This window comes from Lissotriton helveticus, chromosome 4_1 (genome assembly GCF_964261635.1).
Source record: "Lissotriton helveticus chromosome 4_1, aLisHel1.1, whole genome shotgun sequence".
Lineage (NCBI taxonomy): Eukaryota > Metazoa > Chordata > Amphibia > Caudata > Salamandridae > Lissotriton > Lissotriton helveticus.
The window spans coordinates 2,043,342,596-2,043,368,286 of NC_136063.1; the positions used below are offsets into that span (position 1 = coordinate 2,043,342,596).

General features: G+C 45.0%; 1 protein-coding gene across 1 annotated transcript in view; it reads left to right on the plus strand.

Annotated features, from left to right (window-relative positions):
• The window catches only part of UBE2A (ubiquitin conjugating enzyme E2 A), a 172,656-nt gene that overhangs the window by 53,177 nt on the left and 93,788 nt on the right, over positions 1-25,691 (plus strand). The window contains exon 3 of the mRNA XM_078688697.1: positions 3,014-3,039. Coding sequence (XP_078544823.1) covers positions 3,014-3,039 — 26 coding nt within the window. The remainder of the gene's footprint in view (positions 1-3,013; positions 3,040-25,691) is intronic.

Genomic DNA, 25,691 nt, shown 5'->3' on the forward strand with positions numbered 1-25,691 from the left:
GGAGGATGGGTGAGGGTTAACAAGTGAATTTGCACTTACCAGATTTCCACATGAGCAAATAAGTTTGTATTTGCTTATGCAAAAATGGATTTCAGAAGTGTTTGCTAGGAGTACTTTCTAGACAAACCGATGTCTATTAACACTTGTGAATTCGTGACATTCTTAAATCTGCATCCATTCAAGGTTGTATATCTGCATATTTATTTTTGTGATTTTCTTAAAGAATGTGGCCCTGAATTTTTTTTGTTTTCTTTTTTACACGTTGTCCATAATTGGTTCTATACTCCTCCATAATCATTTGTGTGTATACATGTTCAATTAAATGTTTCCTTAAACATTTTAAGTTATCCGTAAAATGCTACCATAGTTTAGTATAATCATTTTAGCCATCTGTTTTTTTCCAGGTTGCAAAGATTTTCTTGTAAATTTTATTTTGAATGCTTGAAGGCATGAAGAATGAATTTGCTTATCCCCAAACAATGTGTCCTGAGCATCAGGCCACCCTTGTATGATAAAGGGGCTTTTATAGTTCACTTCGTGCAGCTTGCAATTTTGCCTCTCTTAAGCAACAGTCATAATGCCCAATCTGCAAAATGAACGCATTACTTTTAAATTGAAGACATATAATGCATTATATTGCCAATGCTGTCTTTAGAGCACTATAATGGTGTTTGTCAAAGAAGGAACTGTTTTAGCAAAAGAGAAGCTATTAGTAGCATAAATGGAACAACCGCTCCACCCTGAACCTTCATACCTGGGTAATAAGCAAGAATGAGTGTATTTTGGCTCCGAGTGTTTTCTTGCAATTGGTGGTTTTGTTCTTTTCAGCAGGGCTTTGTCACTTGAATCTGTGAACATGAGTTTTTAGTGTCAAATAACTGGAGAGAAGTGATCTAATAAGTACTAATTTGATGAAGTAAAAACAATACTTGCTGGGATTTGAGCATTAGGTGGTGGGCATTTTACTTATTTACAGGGGCGGCTGGTGACATTTGAAAGTGGTAGAGCGTACACACGGAAAGTAAAACAACACAAAAAGAAATGACCAATGCAACAAGCTAACTAACTAATAAACTACCATTAGTGCAATAAACGCGACAATAATATAATCGGGTATACAACATGATCTAATAATTTGCTATAGAACAAACACATACCTCAGACCCTCACAACCTTGCGCATTCCATCCAGGAGCAGTGACATCAGAATTATGATTTGGCCAGAGATGTGCAGAGCTTGTGAGGTTGGCGTTCTCTGGAGCTCTAAATTAAGTTTCTCTTCCTCGTTTAAGCAGCAGAATAACAGAGAAATATCTCTCTCGACATTTGTAACTTGAATGGCCGAAAAACAGATGCACAATTGCTTCCCTCTCCTGCTGTATTTCTTGGGAAATCTTGACCATTCCGAGTTCCAGGCACGCCAACTAGCACTAATTTAGCAAATACCAAAGCAGCCAGCGATAAAAAAAGACAACCAAAAAAAATACCTGAGCAATGGGATCACATTTGAAAGGTAAGAAAATGCAAGGGGCGGAGCATGGACATAAATACTGCGCAACACTTCTGCCACCAGAGTTTAGGAAATCAAATAGCTTTTAAAATAAAAAAGAGCTGAAGGGCAAAACGAACAAAAAAGACACAGACGGTGTAAATTGTAGGTTTACTACATCGTTTCTGGACAAATTCTCCAAAGTCGTAATTTGCATACCATCAAAAGAAAACTAACTATTTTCCGCTTACTCTACCCAAATATCTTGACGATCATATCACAGACGATGCGTTAAATATCCGGCATAACATTTGCTGTACTTAGCTTCAGTACAGGCACCGTCAAAACGGTTTTACATCGAACTGACGTGTTCGGAAGGTGTCAGAAGTCCAAAACAAATGACTTAAGTAAATAAACCTCAGTCAGGCATGAACTGCAGACCAAGCAAAGGAATGCTGTATACCAGTCGTGGCTCAAGGGGGGGGAGGGGGTCGGGCGGTGGTGGGTGCCAGAGAATTAAATAAAGAAAGAGTTAAACTTACCTTACAGCCAGACCGGTCCGCGCCACCTCTGCTGCTCCCCTGGCTTGGCGCCTTCCCTAACGGCCCTGGGGAGGACTGGCAGACTCGTTCAGCCTATCCTGGCGCTGCCATCAGCACCAGGCATGGCTAATTTTCGCCCGCAGCATGCCCATTAGGAGGCCGAAGGGCTCCTGATGGGCATGCGCAAACAAGCGAAAACACAAGTGCGCATGAGTGGGCACGGTGCAAAAATTTGCCCTCCTTCCCCACTCATGCGCACTTGTGGTGCTGCATGCCCCCTGGTGGCGTCTGACTGACAATCATGTCAGTCAACATGACGCCAGAGCGCCCACCCCCTTCAGGGCGGTTTGGCGTCATGCTGACTGAAATGATTTTCAGTTGCGTTCTCCCTCTGCGTCTTTGAACTGATTCAGTTGACTTGCCTTCAAAGACGCTGAGCGGGTGGGGGGGGCTATGCCCCCACGCCCCAATGGACGCACCGCGCCTGCTTCCTTATGCCTTTTTTTTTTATGATCTTTATTGACTTTTTTTGAAGAAAAAGGAGTGCTGTGGTCTTCTAATGGCTGGTAGAAGCCCAGAGCATCAACCTTCCAATGGTGATCCACAGTAACAGGTGTGAACAAAGGCCTAACGTAGCCCGAGGGGATTTCCACCGCCTTGGTGCCCACAAGGCCTTTGTTTTACAAATTAGAGCATTCTGCCCTCTAGGGGTGGAATGTTCCAATAGCCTTAGAGCCCTCCGTAGCGGGCTCTACATGCCATTAAAGGGCCACTGCCTTGTTAAAGGCCCTCACTTGTGGCTCAGGCCTTTAACGCTACGGTGGGCACTAAGGCTATAGTAAGACTATGGCACCATATACATTATGGAGTATGCTAAATTATGGAGATGTTAAATTTACAGTTTCCTTGAAAACCTAAGCTGGAACAGTTGTACCAAACCTAACAAAATTCACACCTAATGTGTTTTATATTTTTTTTTGCAGGCCAGAGGGAACCCCTTTCGAGGATGGTGAGTTTTTCACTTGTTTCTAAAAAAAAGAAAAAAGTTTGGGCATTGTTGGGTTGGTTTGGCTGTATAGTTTTTGTCCTTCATTGAATTGCAATTGCAACTATGAATCCATGCCCAAAATTTTGAAGAGATCAACATTGTTTACATTTCCTTAAGTTCTCTCCAAAAGCTTTCCAGCTGGTCGAGAACAAACATTGTTTACCAGTGCATCTAAGAGGCAAAGTTCCCTTGGACGGAATTCATGTTGTGCACGCATTTAGAAACCGAAGCATCAGAGCTCCTGGATTTACTCAAAACAAAAAAGGACCAAATTAAGCCACAGAATTGACTAAATTTTACAGCAAGAAAAGAAAAGTCATATGACTTAATGCTGCGCGTTATGTACCCCATATGTTTCACTTTTCTATCATTTCCCATTACTAAGGTCTGGGCAAATGTTTAGCCCCATACCAGTGTCTCACCCTACTATAGCAGTCGGCACCTAAATTACAACAGTTTAACCTTTGGAAACGGTATGCAGCTACCTGGCTTAACGAGTGCATTTTGTCAATTAGCTTATGATTCATTTTTTTCATTATAGGTTATGGGGCAGAGTGGTCAATAATGCAGAAAGTGCCATGGCCACAGAATTGCTCACTGAGGTCTATCATGTCTTTTGACTTCAACATGTTCATGCCAGCCTATTTAAACGGATGTCATAACATTCACTGCACGCTTACCTCATCCCCAGAAGCGCCCACCACAATATGTTAATTCTTTAGTTTTATGTTCTACGCTTGATATAATTTCAGTTGCGTGTGAATCTGTATTATTTTATTTCTGATGAGGAAATTAAACTTTGTATGGAAAAAGATAGTCTTACCCAGTTTCTGAAAGTAATATGCCTCCTGCTGAAGGGAGTACAAACACAACAGTATCACGGGCAACTCTTTAAACCATTATCTTCATTTAACTTTATTTCGGTTATAAAACCGTAAAAGTACCCAAACCAGCTTAAGTTTAAAAGCATGGCACAGTAAAAACATTTCAAATCAACTAGGAGCATTGATGAGAATTCAGTTTTCGAACTAATAAAAAGCTTGACGGGACCTTCAGGCAAAACCCCAGTTTTTTTTTGCAACTGTTCATATACAAAAGCATAAAAAAGACCCTCCATTACTGTGCGATATGTCCAATTAATCTTAAAGTGGATTGTGCATTGGGGTATGGATACCTCTTTTTATGATATGCCTTATAGAATTAAGGTAGCTGGCAACCGAGTAAACAGCACAGCTCATAGTATCTGGCCCACATGCTTTTAGTGCATGGTGCCTATCGTAAAGCGCGAGCAGGTGGCACAAAAGGATAATACAGCATGCACACTGTTTAGTGTAAGCGCCACAGAAGAAGAGTAAGTACTAGTCATTCCCTAGATCAAAGATTGGAGGGGTCTACATTACTCCTCCAAGAAGAGGTAAGAAGCAATTGGTAGAATCCCCCAATCTGAATTTAATATAAAGAGCCCTAGACAATAGCCTATTCACACAGTCCTTAAAATCTCCAAAATAGGAACCACATTTAACAGACCGGTACTGGCCTGTTAAGCTGTCTGAAGCGACAGCAGACATATTTGAGCCAAGGACAACATTCCAGTAATTATCTTTAATAAGATTGTGGGAGCTGCTGGTCTTTCCTGTTGGTTGGAGCCAGAATTGAGACAATCCTAGCTTAACCAACCATAGCTTGTTGTGGGGTATCCACGCGATTCTAAGGAGCAAGTGGGGAGCTATGATTTCCATAAGGCACTCTGTATGGCTCACGTTGCTCGGATGATCATCTAGCCTAAAATAAAATGGGCTTAAGATGGGCTGTGCCTGAAAATTGTCTAACATTTAGGTTAAACCTTAGGGGAAGTAGTGGTGTACCTTTTGGTAGCTTCAGTGGAGATCTTAAGTTGTTGTTTTCTCCTTTATCTAACACAAGGCTGCAACATCCCCACAAATCCCCACTAGGGAGCTGCTTTACATACTTAGGCCCTATATATCTTCAGTGCTGGTGAAATAGGATAACAAGAAGCTGTGTTTGCAAGTGTGATGTTAGACACCGCTTTATGGCTAGGTAACAATTTTTTCCCATCTGCGCTGCCCAACTAGAGGAGTCAATCTCACCCCCTAGGTAGTCGAATTCTATCACCCTATCCAAGTTAGCTCCTCCTAGAGCTATGTGTGAATATCTTGTATTTTGTTTTAGGCTTGTTTATTTCTAGGTCGTGGTCTTTTCTAAATTCTTTTAACTTCTCCAAAAGAGCGTTAAGACCTGCGGTAAGAGAAGTGTGTCGTATGCGAACAGCAGACCGGGTATTTGAGAGACAACAATTTTGGGAGCATCATTCAGACAGTTCATTAAACCAGATCTATCATGCCCATGATACTAATTCCACAATAGATACGATAATAAATCAGTGAATGAAACTGAAGGGCCCAAAGCATCTGGTCAGATTTCTCATATCATCATCATGATAAAATAGTTGCTTAGGAAAATAAGTAATTTTAACCGATTAATAAAGTTTATATAAATAGATGCAATATGTACATCATTTTTTTAATAAACATTTTAACTGCTGAATGTTTTGCTTTTTTTTATATATATATAAAGAGTGGTTTTTATGGCTTTACTGGATCAGTTTTAGATTACACCATTCCGAAACGTGCAAACAACTGCTTAATCCTGTAAAATTGTTATGGGCAGTTTTTAGGTTTTGCCTGCACAGCGCTGGCAAAATCAGTTGTAGACAAAAAAAACCTCTGGAAAAGTATATGTGTTGGTCAAAGAAAATGAATTAATAGGTTGGCCAAACTACAACAACTGGGTGTTAAACTGGATCCAAATGCTGACCCACAAGTGCAGATTCAGTCAATCTCTCTGAACAATGATGAATATCAACAGAACAGCAGTTTGTTTGAGGATTCTTTGAGTCATTTGGTTGTATACAAGAATCATATAAAACGAAAGAAATGTGCTGTACATGTGATTGCTAAAGTAAGATTTATACCAGCGTGTTTGCAAGAAAGTGTTGATAAAGAATTAGAAAAGGAGTGACTGAAATTGTGGAAGACGCGGAGTGGTTGGCTCCTATAGTCGTTGCCAAGAAAGCAAGTGGAGCCATTAGGTTAAGTGTGGATCTGAGAGTGTTAAATCAGGAGGTTGTGGTAGATGCGTTTCCTGTACCAAATGTAGATTAATTGATTAGGATCTTAAAAAGAGCTAAATATTTTATGATCCTAGATCTCGCTTCAGCATATCATCAAATTGAGCGTGATGAAGAGTCACAAGATCTAACGACCTTCATAATACCATTTGATGCCTTTAAGTTTAAAAGGATGCCTTTCGGACTCCTTTCCGTGGCCTCTGTATTCCATAGAGTGATGGGCAAAGTGTGGCAGGGTGTAGAAGGAGTACGATGTTACCAGGATGATTTATTGATATTTGGAAATGATAGGTTGATGCAAGCAGGATTGACATTACGAGGACAAATGTAGGTGTGGAATCTCAGATGTTAACTATCTTGGGCACAAAATATCTAGTTCAGGTAGTCTCCTAAAAAGGACTTAGCGGACACTATTCGCAATTTTAAGCCATCAAGAAGTAAGGAGGAATTAGCTTCCTTTATAGTAGTGGTGGGATATTTTGAAAAATGTTTTGTTGAGAAATCAGCCTCTTTGAAGGAACTTCTGGTCAAAAGGGCAGAATTTGTGTGGTCTGGGGCTTGTGCATTAGTATTTGAACCTTTAAAGAGAGATTTAGAAAAGACGCACAATCTGCTAGCATTCAAACCTGCAAATGAAACAATTGTGTTAACAGATGCGATCTCCAAATGCTTAGGATCTATTCTGGTAAAAAAGAATTAAGGAAAAGAGCATAATTATGCCGTCATTGAGAGGGAAGCTCTGGTGATATATTGGGTGTTAAACAAATTCATGAATTTAGTTTGGGGTATGCCAGTTACTGCACGAACTGATCATAAACCCCTGAGAGAAGTGTTTGTAGATCAGATATTCTCAAGGATCAGTAAATGAATAGTTGCTTTACAAGACTTTGATTTCTCTGAGGAGTATGTTCCAGGCATAAAGAGTCAACCTGCAGATTGTTTATAAAGGTTGGTTGATGGAAATTATCAGGACAAAGAAGTTGAAGATGTGAGTGTGTGTGAAGTGACTGATGAAGCGATTACAGAGGAGGAATGGACGTCAGCTCTTCTGCATGATGAGATGTTGAATGGAGAGGTGTGTGAGTTGAGAAAAGTGACTGGAGTACACTAGGAAATGTGTGGAGTTCGAGAAAAGAATTGGCAGCAGATAATGGCATTTTGTTAAGAGGCACAAGATTGATTCCACGTAGTTCACTGAGAAACCGAGTGATTGCGTTTTAACTCACATATTACATCTGAGGATTGTTAAAGCGAAGGAGGGGTGGAGGTCTCATTTTTGGAGGCCTGGAACGGATATGAAAGTGGAAAGGGGTACTCCGTGAATGTGTGCAGTGTAATCTCGGTGATAAAGTTCTAAAAACCAAAAATGTACCTTGATCTACCTAAACATCCGTGGGACGAAATATCAATTGATATTATGGGTCCTCTTAGTGGTAAACAACATACACCATATTTGATTGTATTATTGGATTTATATTCCAAGTGAGTGGAAGTGGAGTATGGGTGTTGCATAACCTCCACTAGTATTCTGACATTTTTAAATTAAGTTTTTAAAAAGGAAAGTTTTCCCAATTTGTTGTTGTCGTCTGAGCCTCAGTTTTGTTCAAGAGAGTTTGAGGTTTTTTTAACCCCTTCGGTGCTTAAGACGGCCCCTGGCCGCCCTGCATCACGGTGGGAGTGTGCGGAGGACGGCCGGGGGCTGTAAAACCCCCGCCTCTCATTAATTCTCCTGCAAAGCAGGAGAATTATCGCAGCGCGCAAGGGGTGGTAAACAATAAGTGTTCAGTATATCATCCTGCAACAAATGGTGCCATTGAAAGGCTGAATAAAATGCTTAAGGAGAATATACAATTGGCGAAAGCGATTGGATTGGGAGAAAGCCTTAGAGGATAGGATCACTGCATATATATTGACCACTCACTCATTGACAGGGGAGGTCACCAAACTCTGTGTCCCAGGTGGATGCTGTGGAACAAAGGTGTGAAGAACATGACAGTTGGGGTTTGGAGAGAAAGAAGCTTAAGCAAGAAATTAGAAAAAAACTGTGATGAACAAAAGAAAGTAAAGGAAGTGTTGGTTAGAGTGGGTGATATGGTAAAAATAAAGGCACCTGTGGTTTGTGCACCATAGTCTAATTACCCCAAGCGTCCCTCGGTTTCGGAGGACCAGGGTGGGCGGCATGAGGTTTTCCACTTTGGCCCCCCGTTTCTGGAATACCCTCCCCCTGCCTATCGGGTCCATCACTGTCTATTTGGATTTTCGTAAAGCCCTAAAAACCCACCTCTTCTCTCAAGCCTACCCATCACAGTAACTCTCCGGTGTCTCCCCTCCGCTGTGTCATCCCCCCCAGCGCCAGGAAACCGCTTGGTCACAGAGCGCTTAACAAATCACTTCAACTTCAAACTGTTTAAAAATGCAATGAGAATTGATGAAGGGAGGGTGTGGAATCTAAGTCTCATTGTGGTTGTAAAACCTATTGAAAATGAAGAGGTGCCCAAGAGTATGAGTGAAAACTTAAATTCTCTGTCGGTGTGGGGAGGAAGGCCAATATAGTCGCTTCAAAAAAAGGAACACTCAAGGTACAAAGGAAAAGTATATGAACAAAAACATCCAGAATATCTTAAGGATTTTGTAGACCTGCAACTGTTGTATTTTCATCAAAAGGTTTCTTGAATCGTTCAAACAAGTATATTGGGTTAATATATGAGATTGAATCATTATGTGCACTTTAGTTATATGATAAAGTTTTATGTATAGATCAATATAGGGACTTCATTGGTTATTGTAAACAGATGTTGATGTGTTGTGTTCTCATGTGCAGCTCGTGATGAGATATTGTTTATGAGGTGAGAAGAAGGTCAATGTTGAGATAGAATGTAAAATAGAGTTGTGATGTTAAAGGAGTGGAGTTGGCGATTTAGAGCTGGCTGGGGTGTTCATTAAATATACTCTTGTTGTGTGTTTCCAGCATGGCCCATTGTCGTTTTCCCTATGGGAAGAGGTGTGGCGCCGCGGCCAGGGCGACTGACTCCGGAATATGGGGATCGAACCCCGGCACCAGCGGCAGATTAGCCCAGCACCATGTGACTCTGGGTAATAGCTTGCTTAATCTTCCCGACGGCCCCCAGCGCCTAGAGACCCTAACGGGTGATTGTGCGCTTTACAAATGTGGATATTATATTTATTATTATTATGTTAGCCTAGTTGTGCATGTTGTAGGGTGCATTTTCTTTTGCAGTCATTACTATATGCCCACGCTTGCTTTTGTCCCACATTGAATTTTCACACAGAACCTGCCTAACTTTTTGTGTTCTGTTCTTTTCCTGGGATATAGTCTAAACACCATAGAAAAGGTCAAACAACAATGCTCCTTGTTATTCTCTCTGGTCAGACACTAGTACCTAGACATAACACAAGAATGGAGCTGCTGTTCGTGAGCAAAAATGTCTCCTCATATAACTGAGGACAGGAGCTCTAAAAACTCAGTGAGGGAAGATCCTAAGGCAAGACTACTGCATCAGCTGAGATATAGAACTTTCCATGTATGCTAAGGTACAGGGTCTGCCACCAAACCAGAGATCTTTTATATATAATCATTTAGCTTCAGTAGTGGGGAGGGGGTGAGTTTAGGCTAATCTGTCTTATAACATGACCACTTTTATGGTATATAGTTTTTTTTTAACCATGATAACCATATTTTTGGTATGAATTTGTTTTCGAATTATAGCATAAATACTGCAATTTAGAGCACAATAGTTTAAATAAATATTTTAAACCTCCTTTGTGTCTCTTGTATATCTTATTGTGGACAAGTACGAGTGAAAGAGCGAAAGGAAGTGTCTTGGTACCATGATCCCTGAGAGGGTTGTTGTGCTAATTCACTTTTTTCTCAGGAAAGGTTAGAAGGGCTAGTAAGGCCGTATAGCTAGTCAGACTTGTGCCCATAGATACCGAGGTGGTTTGGAGACTCAGCCCCTGCTGATGTTCCATAGTCCTGCCATAGTTCTGTTCCTGAGCAAGCACTACAACACCCTCTTCTTACGACCTGCCTCATGTGGTGAAGCGGGATTATTGGATCGTCACTGTTTCCACCTCCACATTGATACATTACGGGCATTTAATAGGGTTGTGAAGGTAGTAAGTAAAAATCAAAGGCTCCAATATGCCTGTTGAACTTTACCCAGCACTATTATCGGTGACTTCCCCATGTCTTTGGTTTGAAATATTAGGCCAGGACCAAATAATCGGGCTTCATTCATTGCATAGAAATATTTCTGGCTGGGTGACTGATACCACCGAAATGCTTACCATGCGTTTTGGTTAAGCTGGAATTGGTTTGTGGAAGCATTTCATCTTGGTGAGAGGGGAATGTGGTAAGGCATTGATCTACATCCCAGTTGTGCCATCAACACTGCAGATGTGTTTTGATTCCTCCTGCACAAGGTTTTCTTAACATTTGTGGTTCTCCAGAATACATATATTAGTAGCCTTAATTTTATTAATTTTCTGGTCTCTTGAGCTGTTCTCTTTCTGCCCTGTATGTCTGATTTTAGCCTCTTCGATCTCTCGGATGTTGGCCGAACTATATTTTTGCTTGTGCTTATCCAGTCCACTTATTACGTCATCCTCTTCTGTTAGCCTCACTTTTTCGTTCAGTTTGTCAAACTTTTTTTTAAATGTCTTTGTAACCATACAGCCTGCCTTTATTATTAGTCACCTTTTGATCTCTGAATGATTCAAATAACTATGGACATGGCAATAAAAGGATATTTTTTATTTGTCGTATGAAACCTATTCACTACTTTTTACTCTAGCTTCCCTATTTTTTTTTTTATATGCCTAATTTTACCCACTAACACAAATGTACACATTGCCCATTCTATCCTACTGAAAAGGAAAAGCCAGGCCTATTGACTTTTTTATTTTTTATTTATAATTTTTATTAACGACATACATTGTCCGAAACAGAACCTCAGCATACAGATTACAACAGAGTGAAAGCTACCTGACAGTACATCGCATATTATTCATATCACCTTCAATCATAATATTACATGTTATACATTCATGCGCAGCTAATCCGTTGGATTTGCTTACGATAGTCCACCAGAAACATCCAGTAGTCTCGAGGCTTAGAGTCAGTGGGCAGCTCTTCCCCTAGGTTTCCAGAGTGTCTTTGCAGTAGGCCATATCCTTAAGCCATTGCTTGGTTTTTGGTGTTTTCCCTGCTGCCCCAGTGTAGCGAGATTCTCTGTTTAGCTAGAAGGAGGGCCTATTGACTTTGTTAGTGCTTCTTTTCCTCTTTCTACAGTAGACTGTTGGATGATGACAAATGTCCACTTAAAGCCTTTACACCAGCTGTATTAGTCATTGCATTAATAGCTGATGGCCAAAGAAATTATACCGTCTTTTAATTATGCCTGAACGCTTATGGGTGTTATCTCGCTAGCACTGTTTCCTTAATAGTGAAGATATGCCGTCTCTTCCTGTGATGTGGTGCATATTCCTAAACGCCCGTTTTAATAGTTGAGTAGTTGTAATTAAGTATGCAATTAATGACCGGGGAGAGAGAGAGATTATTTGAGATCCTGAACCAAAAAAACTGAGACCAGTTCAAACTGGATCTATGGTTTGATTAGAAATGTATCAGAGCTCACTTAGCTCCGCTATGGGTTCTGTGGAGTATGTTCTCTAAAAAGGCGTTGAACCCTCGCCACAGATGTGCCATGCATCAGCATTGGGTTTCTGCTCCTCATCCCAGACCTGGCTGGTGTCTGAGAAGGGCTCCTAGTCATCAGGTGCTGTTGTTGTGAAGTACCTTATATTGCATATGCTTGTTCGTGCTCGGGTGCTGATGAGGTTGTAGTGCGCTTTCTGTTTGTGTACATTATGCGCTTAAAGTCTGATTCATCAAGCGAAATGCGCTCGCAAAAGGGCCAGATTCTGAGAATCTGGCCCTTTGCGAGTGCAATTTTTGCATTTGGGATTCATCATCCCAAATGCAAAAAATAGCTATTAAAGAATTCGCATATTTGCGAGGAATTGCATTTAAGGAATCTCTATTTGAGATTCCTTAAATGCAATTCATGAACCATTTTAAAATACCGAAATTGCAATTTTTGGCCGCTATTTACCGCGAGGTCAAACCTCGTGGTAAATAGCAAACGTAGAAAAATGCTTTTAAATGCATTTTTCTAAGTTGCATGTTACACACACACATGTCCTTTGGACATGTGTGTGCGCAACACCAATGTAGATTACATTTCAGGGGTGCTACAGGGTCTCCTTTGGACACCCCTGGCACCCTTGAAAACGCTATCTTTTTTGCGATTAGCAAATTGCTATTCGCAAATAAGGAATTACTCCCCATTCATTCCTATGAGCCTTTAGGCCCATAGGAATGAATGGGGAGATATTCCTTATTTGCGATTAGCAATTTGCTAATCGCAAATGAGGAATGTGTAGGAATCGCATTTCTTTATGCAATTTCTACATGAATCCCGTTTAGCAAGTCCTTAATAGCGATTCCTTATGAATCGCTATTAGGGGCTCGCAAAACGGGAGATTGATGAATCAGGCTGTAAGTCTATTAGCATAGAAAATTCGAATGACCGTACCATTTTCCAGAGATTGCTGTATAAATATTCTACATGGTGATAACCCTCAGGCAGGATGTTCGGTAAAGAGCTACCATCTTAGAAGTACAAGAAAAAGGTTTCATTTCAATCCTGCCTTCTCCTAAAATGTCAACATCTACAAAAGGTTGTTGCTCTTACGTGCATGTTTCCTGCAGCACTGCTGCCCTAATGCTGCAGGTCTTGTCTCTTTAGGTACTGCCTAAAAACGTGGAAGACCCCTAATGACTGTGGTCCACTTTTAATCAAGCATCAACTTCCTTGAATTGATCTCTGTCACCTCTACCTCAGTATAACATCTTGAGATAGGGTCTTTTTGCCATAATCCTCCTTGACTAAATTCCATATGATCACTTTCTTCCGTCATTGGAGCCTCTTTTTTCAGTGCACCAATTGTCTGCCTCCTCTCACCGTACCCTCCAAAAAAATCTCAAATTAAATTTCTCTTGGGCAGTGCTGCACCAAGCTCTTTGTCTTGAAAGCATTGATGTGAGCCCCACAGCAGTCTCTAAATAAAAGTGCCATTCCCTGAGCAACCCAGGGTCACCCTGCTGACCCCTTGCGACTCCTCATTTGTAGTAACTACTGGCTCATTGATGATCTGGGTTAGCTTATGCAATTTTCTGCCTTCCACAGCACCCTCCCAACACCATGATTATTAATGTTCAGCCTGTGCCAGTAACGTGGACCTCACTTCACTGATCCATGCCATAGTCTACTTGATGGTCTCTTTCTATCCCCACATAATTCATCCTACACCATCTCTGCAACCATATTGGCCCTTTAGGTTCACAGGCCTCTTTTTGGCCCAGCGTTTATTGTCCCACTCCTCCTTCCCTAGAGCGCTCACACCCTGATTAGGTTTCACTTTTTGTCTCCCACATTTAGTGGGAAGCTAATGCAGTCCTCCTCAACTGCACATCATGAACTTAGAAGTACATAAACAAAGCTTGGCAGCTTTTGCTTTTTGTGCTCCATTAACACAGTATTGGACCACACCTGAGATACAAGTGGTGGCCATCACTAATGGTGCTGAACCATCTGAAGACAACGATCAGGGAATATCCATTAAAGTGTGGTCTTGCGGTAGCCTCCTTGTTTGGCATTGCCCTGGTAATTATGCAAGCATCAAAGACCAGTACTGCCCCATGTTCCTATAATTTCTAATTCTTGGAATGTTTCTTGTTCTTCTATAACCCCTCAAAACTGATTTTTAAGGTCCTAAAGGACCTCATGACGAAGAGGGCTACCGCAGCGGAAATCTGTACAGACTCCCACTGTGAAAGTCTGGCTTCTTTCTTTATTCAAAAGGTGCAAGCAATCTACCGCACCTTTCCAACTAGTATGTAAATGTAGTTGTAAATGTAGTTGAGCTTATATAGCGCACAGCTACCCGCAGTGGGTTTCCCGGCGCTTGCTTAGGGAACCCTTCCTGGTATTCCCCTGTGAGATAGCAGGGTATCCACAAGGTGAAAGTCAGGCATCCCGCCGCGAGGGGCCGTTGTGGAGATTAAGCAAGCTATTGCCCAGAGTCGCAGAGTGTGAACCCGTGAGTCGAGGAGGCACCAGGGCGAGAATTATCGAGTCCGTGGAATTTTTAGCCCAAGACCCGCCGAGGCGGGGAATTGAACCCTGGTCCAGGACCGATCTCAGCTTCCGGGTCTGCTGCCTCTAACCCCTGAGCCACACTTCTCCACATGCAATTTACGGTCTCCGATGGCTGTCCGAGGGGCGATGATGTGACTCTGGACCTGCTGGCCCCCCTCTCTGAGGAGGGGTTCGATTTATTGAGCCAAAAAATTAAATCTGGCTCCCCAGTGGACCCGCTTAAACCGGCCCAGTTTAAGAACATGCAGGCTACATGTCGCACACCCATGCTAGCTCTCATCAATCTGTCGCTGGCCTCAGGGACTGTACCCACCAGGTGGAAGCAAGCGGTAGTAACACCTATTTTAAAAAAGCCTTCCCTAGATCCGGTAAAACCTGAGAATTATCGCCCTATCTCACTGCTGCCGTGGGCTGCTAAAGTCACCGAGGCCCACGTGAATGGGATCCTGGCTGACCATCTCGCCAAAGCTAACATCTTGGATCCCACTCAAAATGGATTTCGTGCAGGCCACAGCACGGAGACTGCCTTGTTGTTTATGACTGAACATCTGTGCTCCGTGCTGGACACCGGACGAACAGCGGCACTCCTGTTATTAGATCTGAGTGCCGTGTTCGACACGGTGTCCCACGAGATCCTGTTGCGGCGGCTAGAGGAAGCAGGCGTTAGGGGGTCTGCTTTGTGCTGGTTCCGTTCCTTCCTCTCTGATAGATCTTTCCAGGTCGCAATCCCACCCGGTAAATCTACCTCGCACCCGCTTACATTGGGGGTCCCACAGGGATCATCTTTGAGCCCCACTTTATTTAATCTATGTTAGACCGCTGGCTGCTGTAGTCAAACGCTGGGGCCTGACAATGGTCTCTTATGCGGACGACACACAGCTGGCGGTCACATTAAGTGGGGACTCAGCTGTGGAGGCCCTCAAGTTTTGTGAGGGGCTTCGTGCGGTGGCTAATTGGATGAATCAGAACTGTCTCCAATTGAACACTAAGAAGACCGAGGTCATGGTGTTCGGCAAGCAGCCTGGATGGTGGAATGATCACTGGTGGCCTCCAGAGCTAGGAATGATCCCTTCTCCTGCTATGGAGATAAAAAATCTTGGAGTCTGGCTGGACCCTACCCTTAGTTTCATCGGCCATACTAAGAGGGTGGCCGCCTCCTGTTTTGGTATCATCAGGGGCATCAGACCGGTACTGAAATTCTTCGATGCCCCCACTAGACAGCTTGTGGTCCAGGCCTCAGTACTATCTAGGATAGACTATGCCAGTGCTCTGCTAGCAGGAACAAACCAGGCGGAACTCAAGCGGCCGCAGCGAGTGCAGAACGCCGCAGCAAGAGCGGTGGTAGGACTGCCTAGGCGATGTTCGGTCTCAAGAACACTGCAGGTGCTCCATTGGCTGCCAGTTGCTCGGAGGATCGAGTTCAAGGTGCTCTGCCTGGCTTTTAAAATTTTAAAAGGCACGGCCCCCCCCATATTGATGAATTTACTGACCCCTTATGTTCCTTCTCGAGCCCTGAGATCGATGGGTCAGAACCTGTCTGTTGTCACACGTTTCTTGTTGAGTAGGACTGGCGGCCGCTCTTTTCGAGTGGTAGCCGCAAAACTGTGGAACTCTCTCCCTGCTGATATTCGAGCATTGGAAGACCTATTCCAGTTCAGACGTGCTATTAAAACCGTTCTTTTTAATAAAAATCCTTGATTCTGCGTCTTTTTGCAATGTTGTGTTTACCTTTTCTGGGCGCCAGGACGCCCCTTGGCTGGGGCAGCTGTGCGCGGTACAAAAGCAGCTAACATAACATAACATTTAACCTTACTCAATATGACACATTTAGCAGATTAAACTTTTGACCCCGTGTGCAGACGTTACCTTTGCAACCTCAAGGAACGGTTGGTTCAACAGGACATGCAGCCCAAATAGAATTGATGCACAAAGTAACGTTGGCAGGAGTGCATCCCTACTTCACACCCTTAACAAGGTGACTCCCTGCACATGTAGAGAAAATGAATCCTTTCATCACCCAGTGCCTGATTTCATGACCGAGTGACTGTAATTGCGACCATCGGTGAAATATGTATCCCCCTGAATGAAGGCAAAGCTACTCTGTTTCTCCCCAGCAGCCTGGAATGCCATAGATTTCAAGATACTGTCATTTGTGGCAGTTTTTCTAGTAGTGGGCTGGGCACCAGCACTTAATTTTAGGGCTTAGGATAGTTTTCTGCCAGCAGATTTTAGCTGCTGACTAGGCAGTCATTAATGATCACGATTCTTAAGCGAGACTGGCAGAGTGACAAGGCATCAGTCGGTGAGTAGCATCAGGGTCACTGTGACTGATTTTAAAGACTTCTGCCACGGCTTGCTGCTTTGGCCTGCTTGTGCCTGCTATCCATTGGCTGGTTATCAGTTAGGAATAGCCTACCATATAAGCGTGCGCACAATTGTTCATGCACATCGGAAGTTTCTCTGTGCCCATGCCCTGCTTATTTGTGTCCTGCCTCAGTGTAAACCGTGGTTCATGGCCTGCTTATTTGTGTCCTGCCTCAGTGTAAACCGTGGTCCATGGCCTGCTTATTTGTGTCCTGCCTCAGTGTAAACCGTGGTTCATGGCCTGCTTATTTGTGTCCTGCCGCAGTGTAAACCGTGGTCCATGGCCTGCTTATTTATGTCCTACCGCAGTGTAAACCGTGGTCCATGGCCTGCTTATTTGTGTCCTGCCTCAGTGTAAACCGTGGTGCATGGCCTGCTTATTTGTGTCCTACCGCAGTGTAAACCGCGGTCAATGGCCTGCTTATTTGTGTCCTGCCTCAGTGTAAACCGTGGTCCTTATTTGTGTCCTGCCTCAGTGTAAACCGTGGTGCATGGCCTGCTTATTCGTGTCCTACCGCAGTGTAAACCGCGGTCAGTGGCCCGCTTATTTGTGTCCTGCCTCAGTGTAAACCGTGGTCCTTATTTGTGTCCTGCCTCAGTGTGAACCGTGGTCCGTGGCCCGCTTATTTGTGTCCTACCGCAGTGTAAACCGTGGTCCATGGTCCGCTTATTTGTGTCCTGCTGCAGTGTAAACCGTGGTCCATGGTCCGCTTATTTGTGTCCTGCTGCAGTGTAAACCATGGTCCATGGCCTGCTTATTTGTGTCCTGCGGCAGTGTAAACCGTGGTCCATGGCCCACTTATGTGTGTCCTGCTGCAGTGTAAACCGTGGTCCATGGCCCGCTTATTTGTGTCCTGCCTCAGTGTAAACCGTGGTCCATGGCCTGCTTATTTGTGTCCTGCCTCAGTGTTATCCGTGCTCCATGGCCTTCTTGTTTGTGTCCTGCCTCAGTGTAAACCGTGGTCCATGGCCTGCTTATTTGTGTCCTGCCTCAGTGTAAACCGTGGTCCATGGCCTGCTTATTTGTGTCCTGCCTCAGTGTAAACCGTGCTCCATGGCCTTCTTGTTTGTGTCCTGCCTCAGTGTAAACCGTGGTCCATGGCCTGCTTATTTGTGTCCTGCCTCAGTGTAAACCGTGGTCCATGGCCTGCTTATTTGTGTCCTGCCTCAGTGTAAACCGTGCTCCATGGCCTTCTTGTTTGTGTCCTGCCTCAGTGTAAACCGTGGTCCATGGCCTGCTTATTTGTGTCCTACCGCAGTGTAAACCGCGGTCCATGGCCCGTGTATTTGTCTCCTGCCTCAGTGTAAACCGCGGTCCTTATTTGTGTCCTGCCTCAGGACACAAATAAGCGGGCCATGGACCACGGTTTACACTGAGGGAGGACACAAATAAGGACCACAAATAAGCAGGCCATGGAATACGGTTTACACTACCGCAGTGTAAACCGTGGTCCATGGCCCGCTTATGTGTCCTGCTGCAGTGTAAACCGTGGTCCATGGCCTGCTTATTTGTGTCCTGCGGCAGTGTAAACCGTGGTCCATGGCCCACTTATGAGTGTCCTGCTGCAGTGTAAACTGCGGTCCATGGCCTGCTTATTTGTGTCCTGCTGCAGTCTAAACCGTGGTCCATGGCCTGCTTATTTGTGTCCTGTGGCAGTGTAAACCGTGGTCCATGGCCCACTTATGTGTGTCCTGCTGCAGTGTAAACCGTGGTCCATGGCCCGCTTATGTGTGTCCTGCTGCTATGTAAACCGTGGTCCATGGCCTGCTTCTGTGTGTCCTGCTGCAGTGTAAATCGTGGTCCATGGCCTGCTTACTTGTGTCCTGCTGCAGTGTAAACCGTGGTCCATGGCCTGCTTATTTGTGTCCTGCTGCAGTGTAAACCGTGGTCCATGGCCTGCTTATTTGTGTCCTGCGGCAGTGTAAACCGTGGTCCATGGCCCACTTATGTGTGTCCTGCTGCAGTGTAAACCGTGGTCCATGGCCCGCTTATTTGTGTCCTGCCTCAGTGTAAACCGTGGTCCATGGCCTGCTTATTTGTGTCCTGCCTCAGTGTAAACCGTGGTCCATGGCCTGCTTATTTGTGTTCTGCCTCATTGTAAACCGTGGTCCATGGCCTGCTTATTTGTGTCCTGCCTCAGTGTTATCCGTGCTCCATGGCCTTCTTGTTTGTGTCCTGCCTCAGTGTAAACCGTGGTCCATGGCCTGCTTATTTGTGTCCTGCCTCAGTGTAAACCGTGGTCCATGGCCTGCTTATTTGTGTCCTGCCTCAGTGTAAACCGTGCTCCATGGCCTTCTTGTTTGTGTCCTGCCTCAGTGTAAACCGTGGTCCATGGCCTGCTTATTTGTGTCCTGCCTCAGTGTAAACCGTGGTCCATGGCCTGCTTATTTGTGTCCTGCCTCAGTGTAAACCGTGCTCCATGGCCTTCTTGTTTGTGTCCTGCCTCAGTGTAAACCGTGGTCCATGGCCTGCTTATTTGTGTCCTACCGCAGTGTAAACCGCGGTCCATGGCCCGTGTATTTGTCTCCTGCCTCAGTGTAAACCGCGGTCCTTATTTGTGTCCTGCCTCAGGACACAAATAAGCGGGCCATGGACCACGGTTTACACTGAGGGAGGACACAAATAAGGACCACAAATAAGCAGGCCATGGAATACGGTTTACACTACCGCAGTGTAAACCGTGGTCCATGGCCCGCTTATGTGTCCTGCTGCAGTGTAAACCGTGGTCCATGGCCTGCTTATTTGTGTCCTGCGGCAGTGTAAACCGTGGTCCATGGCCCACTTATGGGTGTCCTGCTGCAGTGTAAACTGCGGTCCATGGCCTGCTTATTTGTGTCCTGCTGCAGTCTAAACCGTGGTCCATGGCCTGCTTATTTGTGTCCTGTGGCAGTGTAAACCGTGGTCCATGGCCCACTTATGTGTGTCCTGCTGCAGTGTAAACCGTGGTCCATGGCCCGCTTATGTGTGTCCTGCTGCTATGTAAACCGTGGTCCAAGGCCTGCTTCTGTGTGTCCTGCTGCAGTGTAAACCGTGGTCCATGGCCTGCTTACTTGTGTCCTGCTGCAGTGTAAACCGTGGTCCATGGCCTGCTTATTTGTGTCCTGCTGCAGTGTAAACCGTGGTCCATGGCCCGCTTATTTGTGTCCTGCCGCAGTGTAAACCGGGGTCCTGCCCTCGCTGGCCTTCTTAAAACGGGGCCGAGGGTGCTGGACGCTGCAGCTCTGGCCCTTGTGTCCTTAGCAACCTGATTCCAGTCACATGACCCTCCTGCGGTAATTAACCACCGCAAACTCCCTTTGCTTTTCTCAAACTAGTTCGCCTGGAGCCCATGTGCATAACGAAACATGATGGCCTCCCCTGCAGAATGTGGCGAAGGGTCCCTGAGACTTCAGTATCTCACAGATACTCAGCTGCGGGTTGAAACGGGGTCCCTGAAGGGTTCGGAACCGCTCAGTTGTAGTGCCCTGCACTACTCCCCTGCTGGAGAAAGGGCTAAGCCTTCCTCCTTCTATCGTTGGAGGTTCAGATTTGCTCACCACAGCATTGCTGACCTGGACTGTCTGACCCCTTTCTTTAATGACTCCCCTGCAGACATTATCTGGGAATGCCCCACGAGAAGGTTAACTTTCCTGGGTCCTCCCTTCGTGGACTCATTTGATGCAGCGATCTACACATTGGACCACTACATAGGTTCTCCCAAGTAAATGCCTTTAAATAGGTGTTTGTGTGTGTGTGTGTGTGTGTGTGTGTGTGTGTGTGTGTGTGTGTGTGTGTGTGTGTGTGTGTGTGTGTGTGTGTGTATCTTTTACTCACATAATTCATGAAAACATGTCTAAACCTTAATCATTAGAAGTGGAGATTAACTTATACTATTGAGAATGTTTTTTTGTTTATGGTTGGAGAGAACAACTTTAAAAAAAAAAAAAAAACATTTGTGTAATGTTCCCAATTACTTGTCCTCTTGGCGCTGTATTTAATGCCACAGTATATTTCGAAACGGCCGTCAGACTCCATTAGCATGTCGAATAAAAAACATTATATCTTACCTAAACTCAGTCAGGGTCCCCCAAATAGCACATTGTTTTGAATTTCACGAGCTTGAAAATTAAATATTCGGTATTAAGCAACAATCACATAGATTCATCAACCCAAATTGCGATCGCAATAGCTGCGAATTAGCTATTGCGATCGCAATTCCATTAATCGCAATTCATGAAGTAATACCAGACCAAATTGCGAATTTGCAAAACATATTTTGCGATTTCTCAAAGAAATTAGCAGAATCTAGGTGGAACCCCCTTTGCGAATCGGAAATTGTGAGTTCCCAACGAATCTGCGATTTTATTTGCGAATTCGCAAAATATTCGCAAACCCAATGCATGAAAAATCGCAAATTGCGAAAAACCCAAAAATCGCTATTTGCGAGCCGCAAATTAAGGAGAAGCCAAACCAGGTGGTAACCATGAAGTTAAAAAAAAAAACAAGAATTAAAAAAAAAAATTCCTAACTAGCCACAGGTGTGGGGCTGATCAAACACACTTAAGGAGACACAGTAGGAGCATGAGGACATTCACAATGCCAGGACTCTACATGGTGGTTAGGCGGCGAAGGCTCCAGGCTGCAGCAAGGAACAGACGCAGGATCCAGGAGCGAATTTTCCGCCAGCGGATCACACTACTGGGCCAAACTGAGGAAGATATCTACTCAAAGTACCGGCTGAATGGGGCAAGGATTACAAAGCTCATCCGGGACCTTGACCCCCTGTAGCTGCACCCAACGAGGAGACCCAATGCCGTGCCCACCTATGGCCAGGTCTTGTGCAGCCTGCACCTCCTGGCCTCCGGAAGCTTCCAGGGGATAGTTGCCGTTGCCGGGGGGATCTCCCAGAGCACCATGTCCCGCTGCCTAAGGAGTTTCCTGGAGGCCATGCTGACCCGGCTACACCTTTACATCAAATTTCCAAACACCCAACAGGACTTGAATCAAACCAAACTACAATTTTACAACATAGCGCAATTCCCCCATGTAATTGGATGAAATGAAATTAAAAAGAGATTTCTAAAGCGCACTGCGGCCAAGCGGCTGTACCCACATCCACATCTGCCCACCCGCAGAGACTGAATACATGTACCGGAACCGCAAGTCCTACCACTCGCTGAACATCCAGATGGTGTGCGACGCTAAGACAACCATCACCGACATAGTGGCACAATACCCAGAGAGCTCGCATGACTCCTTCATATTCCGGCACAGCGGCATGCACACACGACTGGCCAGGGGAGACTATGGTGAAGGACACCTAGGTAAGTACACATGCCAACAAACAGTACATCGAGACCATGTAGTTGCGCATGACAGGCACTCACCCTCTGCTCCTTTCATTCAGGTGACAGCGCATACGGCCTCTGTGAGTACCTCCGCACCCCATACCTGAACCCTGCCACACCACAGCAACGGCGTTACAATGCAGCACACATTCGCACTAGAAATTGCATTGTGCGGACATTTGGGCTTTTAAAGAGCCGTTTCCGCATTCTACATAAGACTGGTGGGTCCATCAAATACCAGCCTGAGGTCTGCTGCCGCATCGTGGCCGTGCGTGCAATACTCCACAACATTGCTACCAAGCGGAGAATACCTGTGGATATCTCTGGCAGTGAGTCGGAAGAGGACAACCGCCCACCTGCAAATTTGCATCATGCACACGGGGAAAATCCTGCTGAAGGACACAGGCGCCGTAACCAAATCACAATGAACGGTTTCTAGTGCACACATTCCCCTCACACAACACTGCACTCATGCATGACAAATGTAATAATGACATGAGTAGGATTCACTTGTGACCATAAATTCTTATTGTTTTTTCACAATAATGGGTACTACAATTATTTTACATGTTACATGCAAACTGTATTCCCTCATACAGCTCCATGATGGGTTAGAGGGCGTGCTTGTGTAATCAGCATGGCCTTGCTGGTAGAGTACAAAGTGTCACTGGCGCCTCCGGCCGGACGCACGCACCCAGTCACCTCTCAACGTCTTCCACGATACTATTGGCCCGTGATGCAGCAGTGGGCCTGGTGCTTTGGCGGCGTTCCGTTACCAGCGGCAAGGACCGGCTGCTGTGACTGGAAGTGCCCTCGCTGGCATCATCTCCCCCCCACCCCCACCTGCCTAGCCACGGCTGTGCAGACTCTGCACAGCTGTTGCCACCTGTTCAAGGGCCCTGGCGACGTCCTGGCAGCATTGGACCATCTGCACCTGCATTGCTAGGGAGCGGCGCGAAAGTTGAGAGGTGGCATTTCCTATTATGTGGTTGGATCTAGCAGCTGGCGGTGGCGGCGGCGGGTGATATCCTGCTGAGACACATTAAAACTAATGGGACACCAGGATCTGGCTGTTCTCACGGTCATGTCCTGCATGCTTTCTGTGAGCTGTCCCACATTTCTCGCTGTCTTATTCAGCTGCAGGTGGATGGCTGCCAAGTGCCGTGCCTGCTTCTGGTGTACTGCAAGCATCCGGCGTTCGATGGCCAGCCCAGGATCCCGGACAGGTACCCCCCCCCTGCCAGTGCGTGTTGCGACGTTGCGCTGCTGCCTCAGTCCGCTGGACTGTGATCGCACATTGGCTGTGTGCCGTGTCTGCCTCCTGGGTGCTGGTAGTGTGGCCTGTACCACTGCCATGGGTGTCACTTGGGGTGGTTGCTGGGCACCTGTGGCTGCAGGGGTGGCCCTGTCCACATGGGGAGGTGGTGCTACTGCTGCTGCTGCTGCTGGCTGAGATGGTCCGGGTCGTGGGGCAGGATAGCCCTCACCGTCCTCTGGCTTCTCCTCTATGTGTAGGCCTCACTGTCGGTGCTGGGTTGTTCAGACGCACCTGTGATGTAAATGGGTGAATGGTTAATATGTATCTTGCACATGGGATGTTGCTACATGCATGCAGGCTTGCATTCCCTGACTGGCTTTAGGAATAACTTTCACTTGACAGGTCTGGCTGTCTGGCTGTGTGGGGTTATCCAGGAATTGTGGTCACACTACAGGTACCACAATGCAATAGGGCATTTCAGGTGTGCATGGCCTCTCAGCGATGCGTTCCTTGGCACGCCCTCTGAGGTCGTAGTTCATCGATGGAGCGCTGGGTCACTCCGACTGAGTTAACCTTTGAGCGGATGCGCAGCCAGATTCGCCTCTTCTCCGCCTCAGGCACCCTCCGGGACTCCTTTCCAAAAAGGCGATCATGGTCCTTAGAGCCTCCCTCAATGAGGTACTCCAGTTCCTGCTCTGAAAATTTAATTTTCCTTTTCCTTCCTGGTGCACTGCTCCCTGCTGCTTCCTGAGACATTTTAAGTAGGTCTTTGTGTCCTGGTGTGGTGCTGCAAGTGGTCTGTTGTGGAGCTCTGGCCAGTGCTGCTTCCACTTTCAGGCTCAGCGATCTGAATGAGCGAGGGAACTGCCTACTTCCTGGTTGTGATGTCATCAATGTGCTCGAAATGCGACTTCCCGTTTTTTCGATCTCGCAATTAGCGAGATCGCAATTTGCGATTTCGGTAATTGCAAGTTCGCAATTTTTACATGGGAAACGGCTGATTCTGCAATTTAAAAGCGATTTTGCGAAAATCTCAATCGGCAATTGCGGCAGATTGCAATTCGCTTTTTTCCATCGCTTTTCATGATGCATACCATTCTGCGAATTCTAAATTGCGATTCGGTATTTTTCGCAATTTAGAATTCGCAAAATGTATGCTTGATGCATCGGGGGGGATAGTGCCTTACAAGGAGAAAAATTGTGACTACGAAAGCCAGACTGAATGCCAAGTTTAACCACATGTTAAAGTATTTGGAGCTCTGCTAAATCTCGATCATCGTGAACTTTTACAGCTAAGTGAACACCATACACGTTTTGTGCATGTGTGTAAATTGTTTTGACAAGTGTCGATGATTTGTAGTGAGGAAACCAAAGTCCCCCACATTTGCCACGATGCAGATTCAGTAATTTTTTCCTGTGAAATGGGAATCTCTTACTTCAGTCAACGTTTGTGATTGATTGATTTTGCCCACTTAAAATTCTTCGATATTGTTCCAAATTCTCTAAAGTGGTGTTCAGTTGCAGCTCGGATTGTGGTTTTAGTGCAGTAAATCTGAAGAGCGATTACCGGTTTTACACAAATAGCGTAATCTTTATTCCTGTATTTTGTTAAAAGTTTTCAGAAGGCTGTTTCACCGGCTAGTCCGCCTGTCGCTGTGTGTTAATTTACTGTTACTTACCCATTGTACTGCTTTTAGTTGTAGGTGGTTGTTCATTAACGTCTTTAGTGAAGCTACCAAATGGCACTGATTTGAATTGGAGTGTTTAGGTTTTCTTTACATTTAATGAATAAAATGTTGATGAAACAGTGGACAAGGGCAAATTTGGACAAAGCACGTTGTGGTAGTTTTTATGATGAGGCTCATATTTCACAGGGGGCACTCATATTTTCTATATTTGACAAATGTTTGCGTGATACAGGTTAGGATGCTTTAAGTAGACATTCAAAAGTGGTAGAAAAGCGATTATTTTGTAATGACGAGTGACATAATGAACAAATTTAAAGGATCCCTATAAATTATGGAAAATAGTTAATGGTGGTAGATGGAAAATAAACACACAGATCCTTGTAAAATATGGAAAATATTTTATGATGTAAGGGAAACCACACAATACTTGGGCCACCAGGTCAGATCAAATCTCCAGGTCTCGACTTGAATTAAATATAAAGGGTACTAAGGCCTTAAGAACTGACATGCCACTGTTGAACCTGTCTATAGGACTGGAACTGTAATGCTCCTTGTATAGCTCTGTGTTTCTCCAGCAAGTCTCA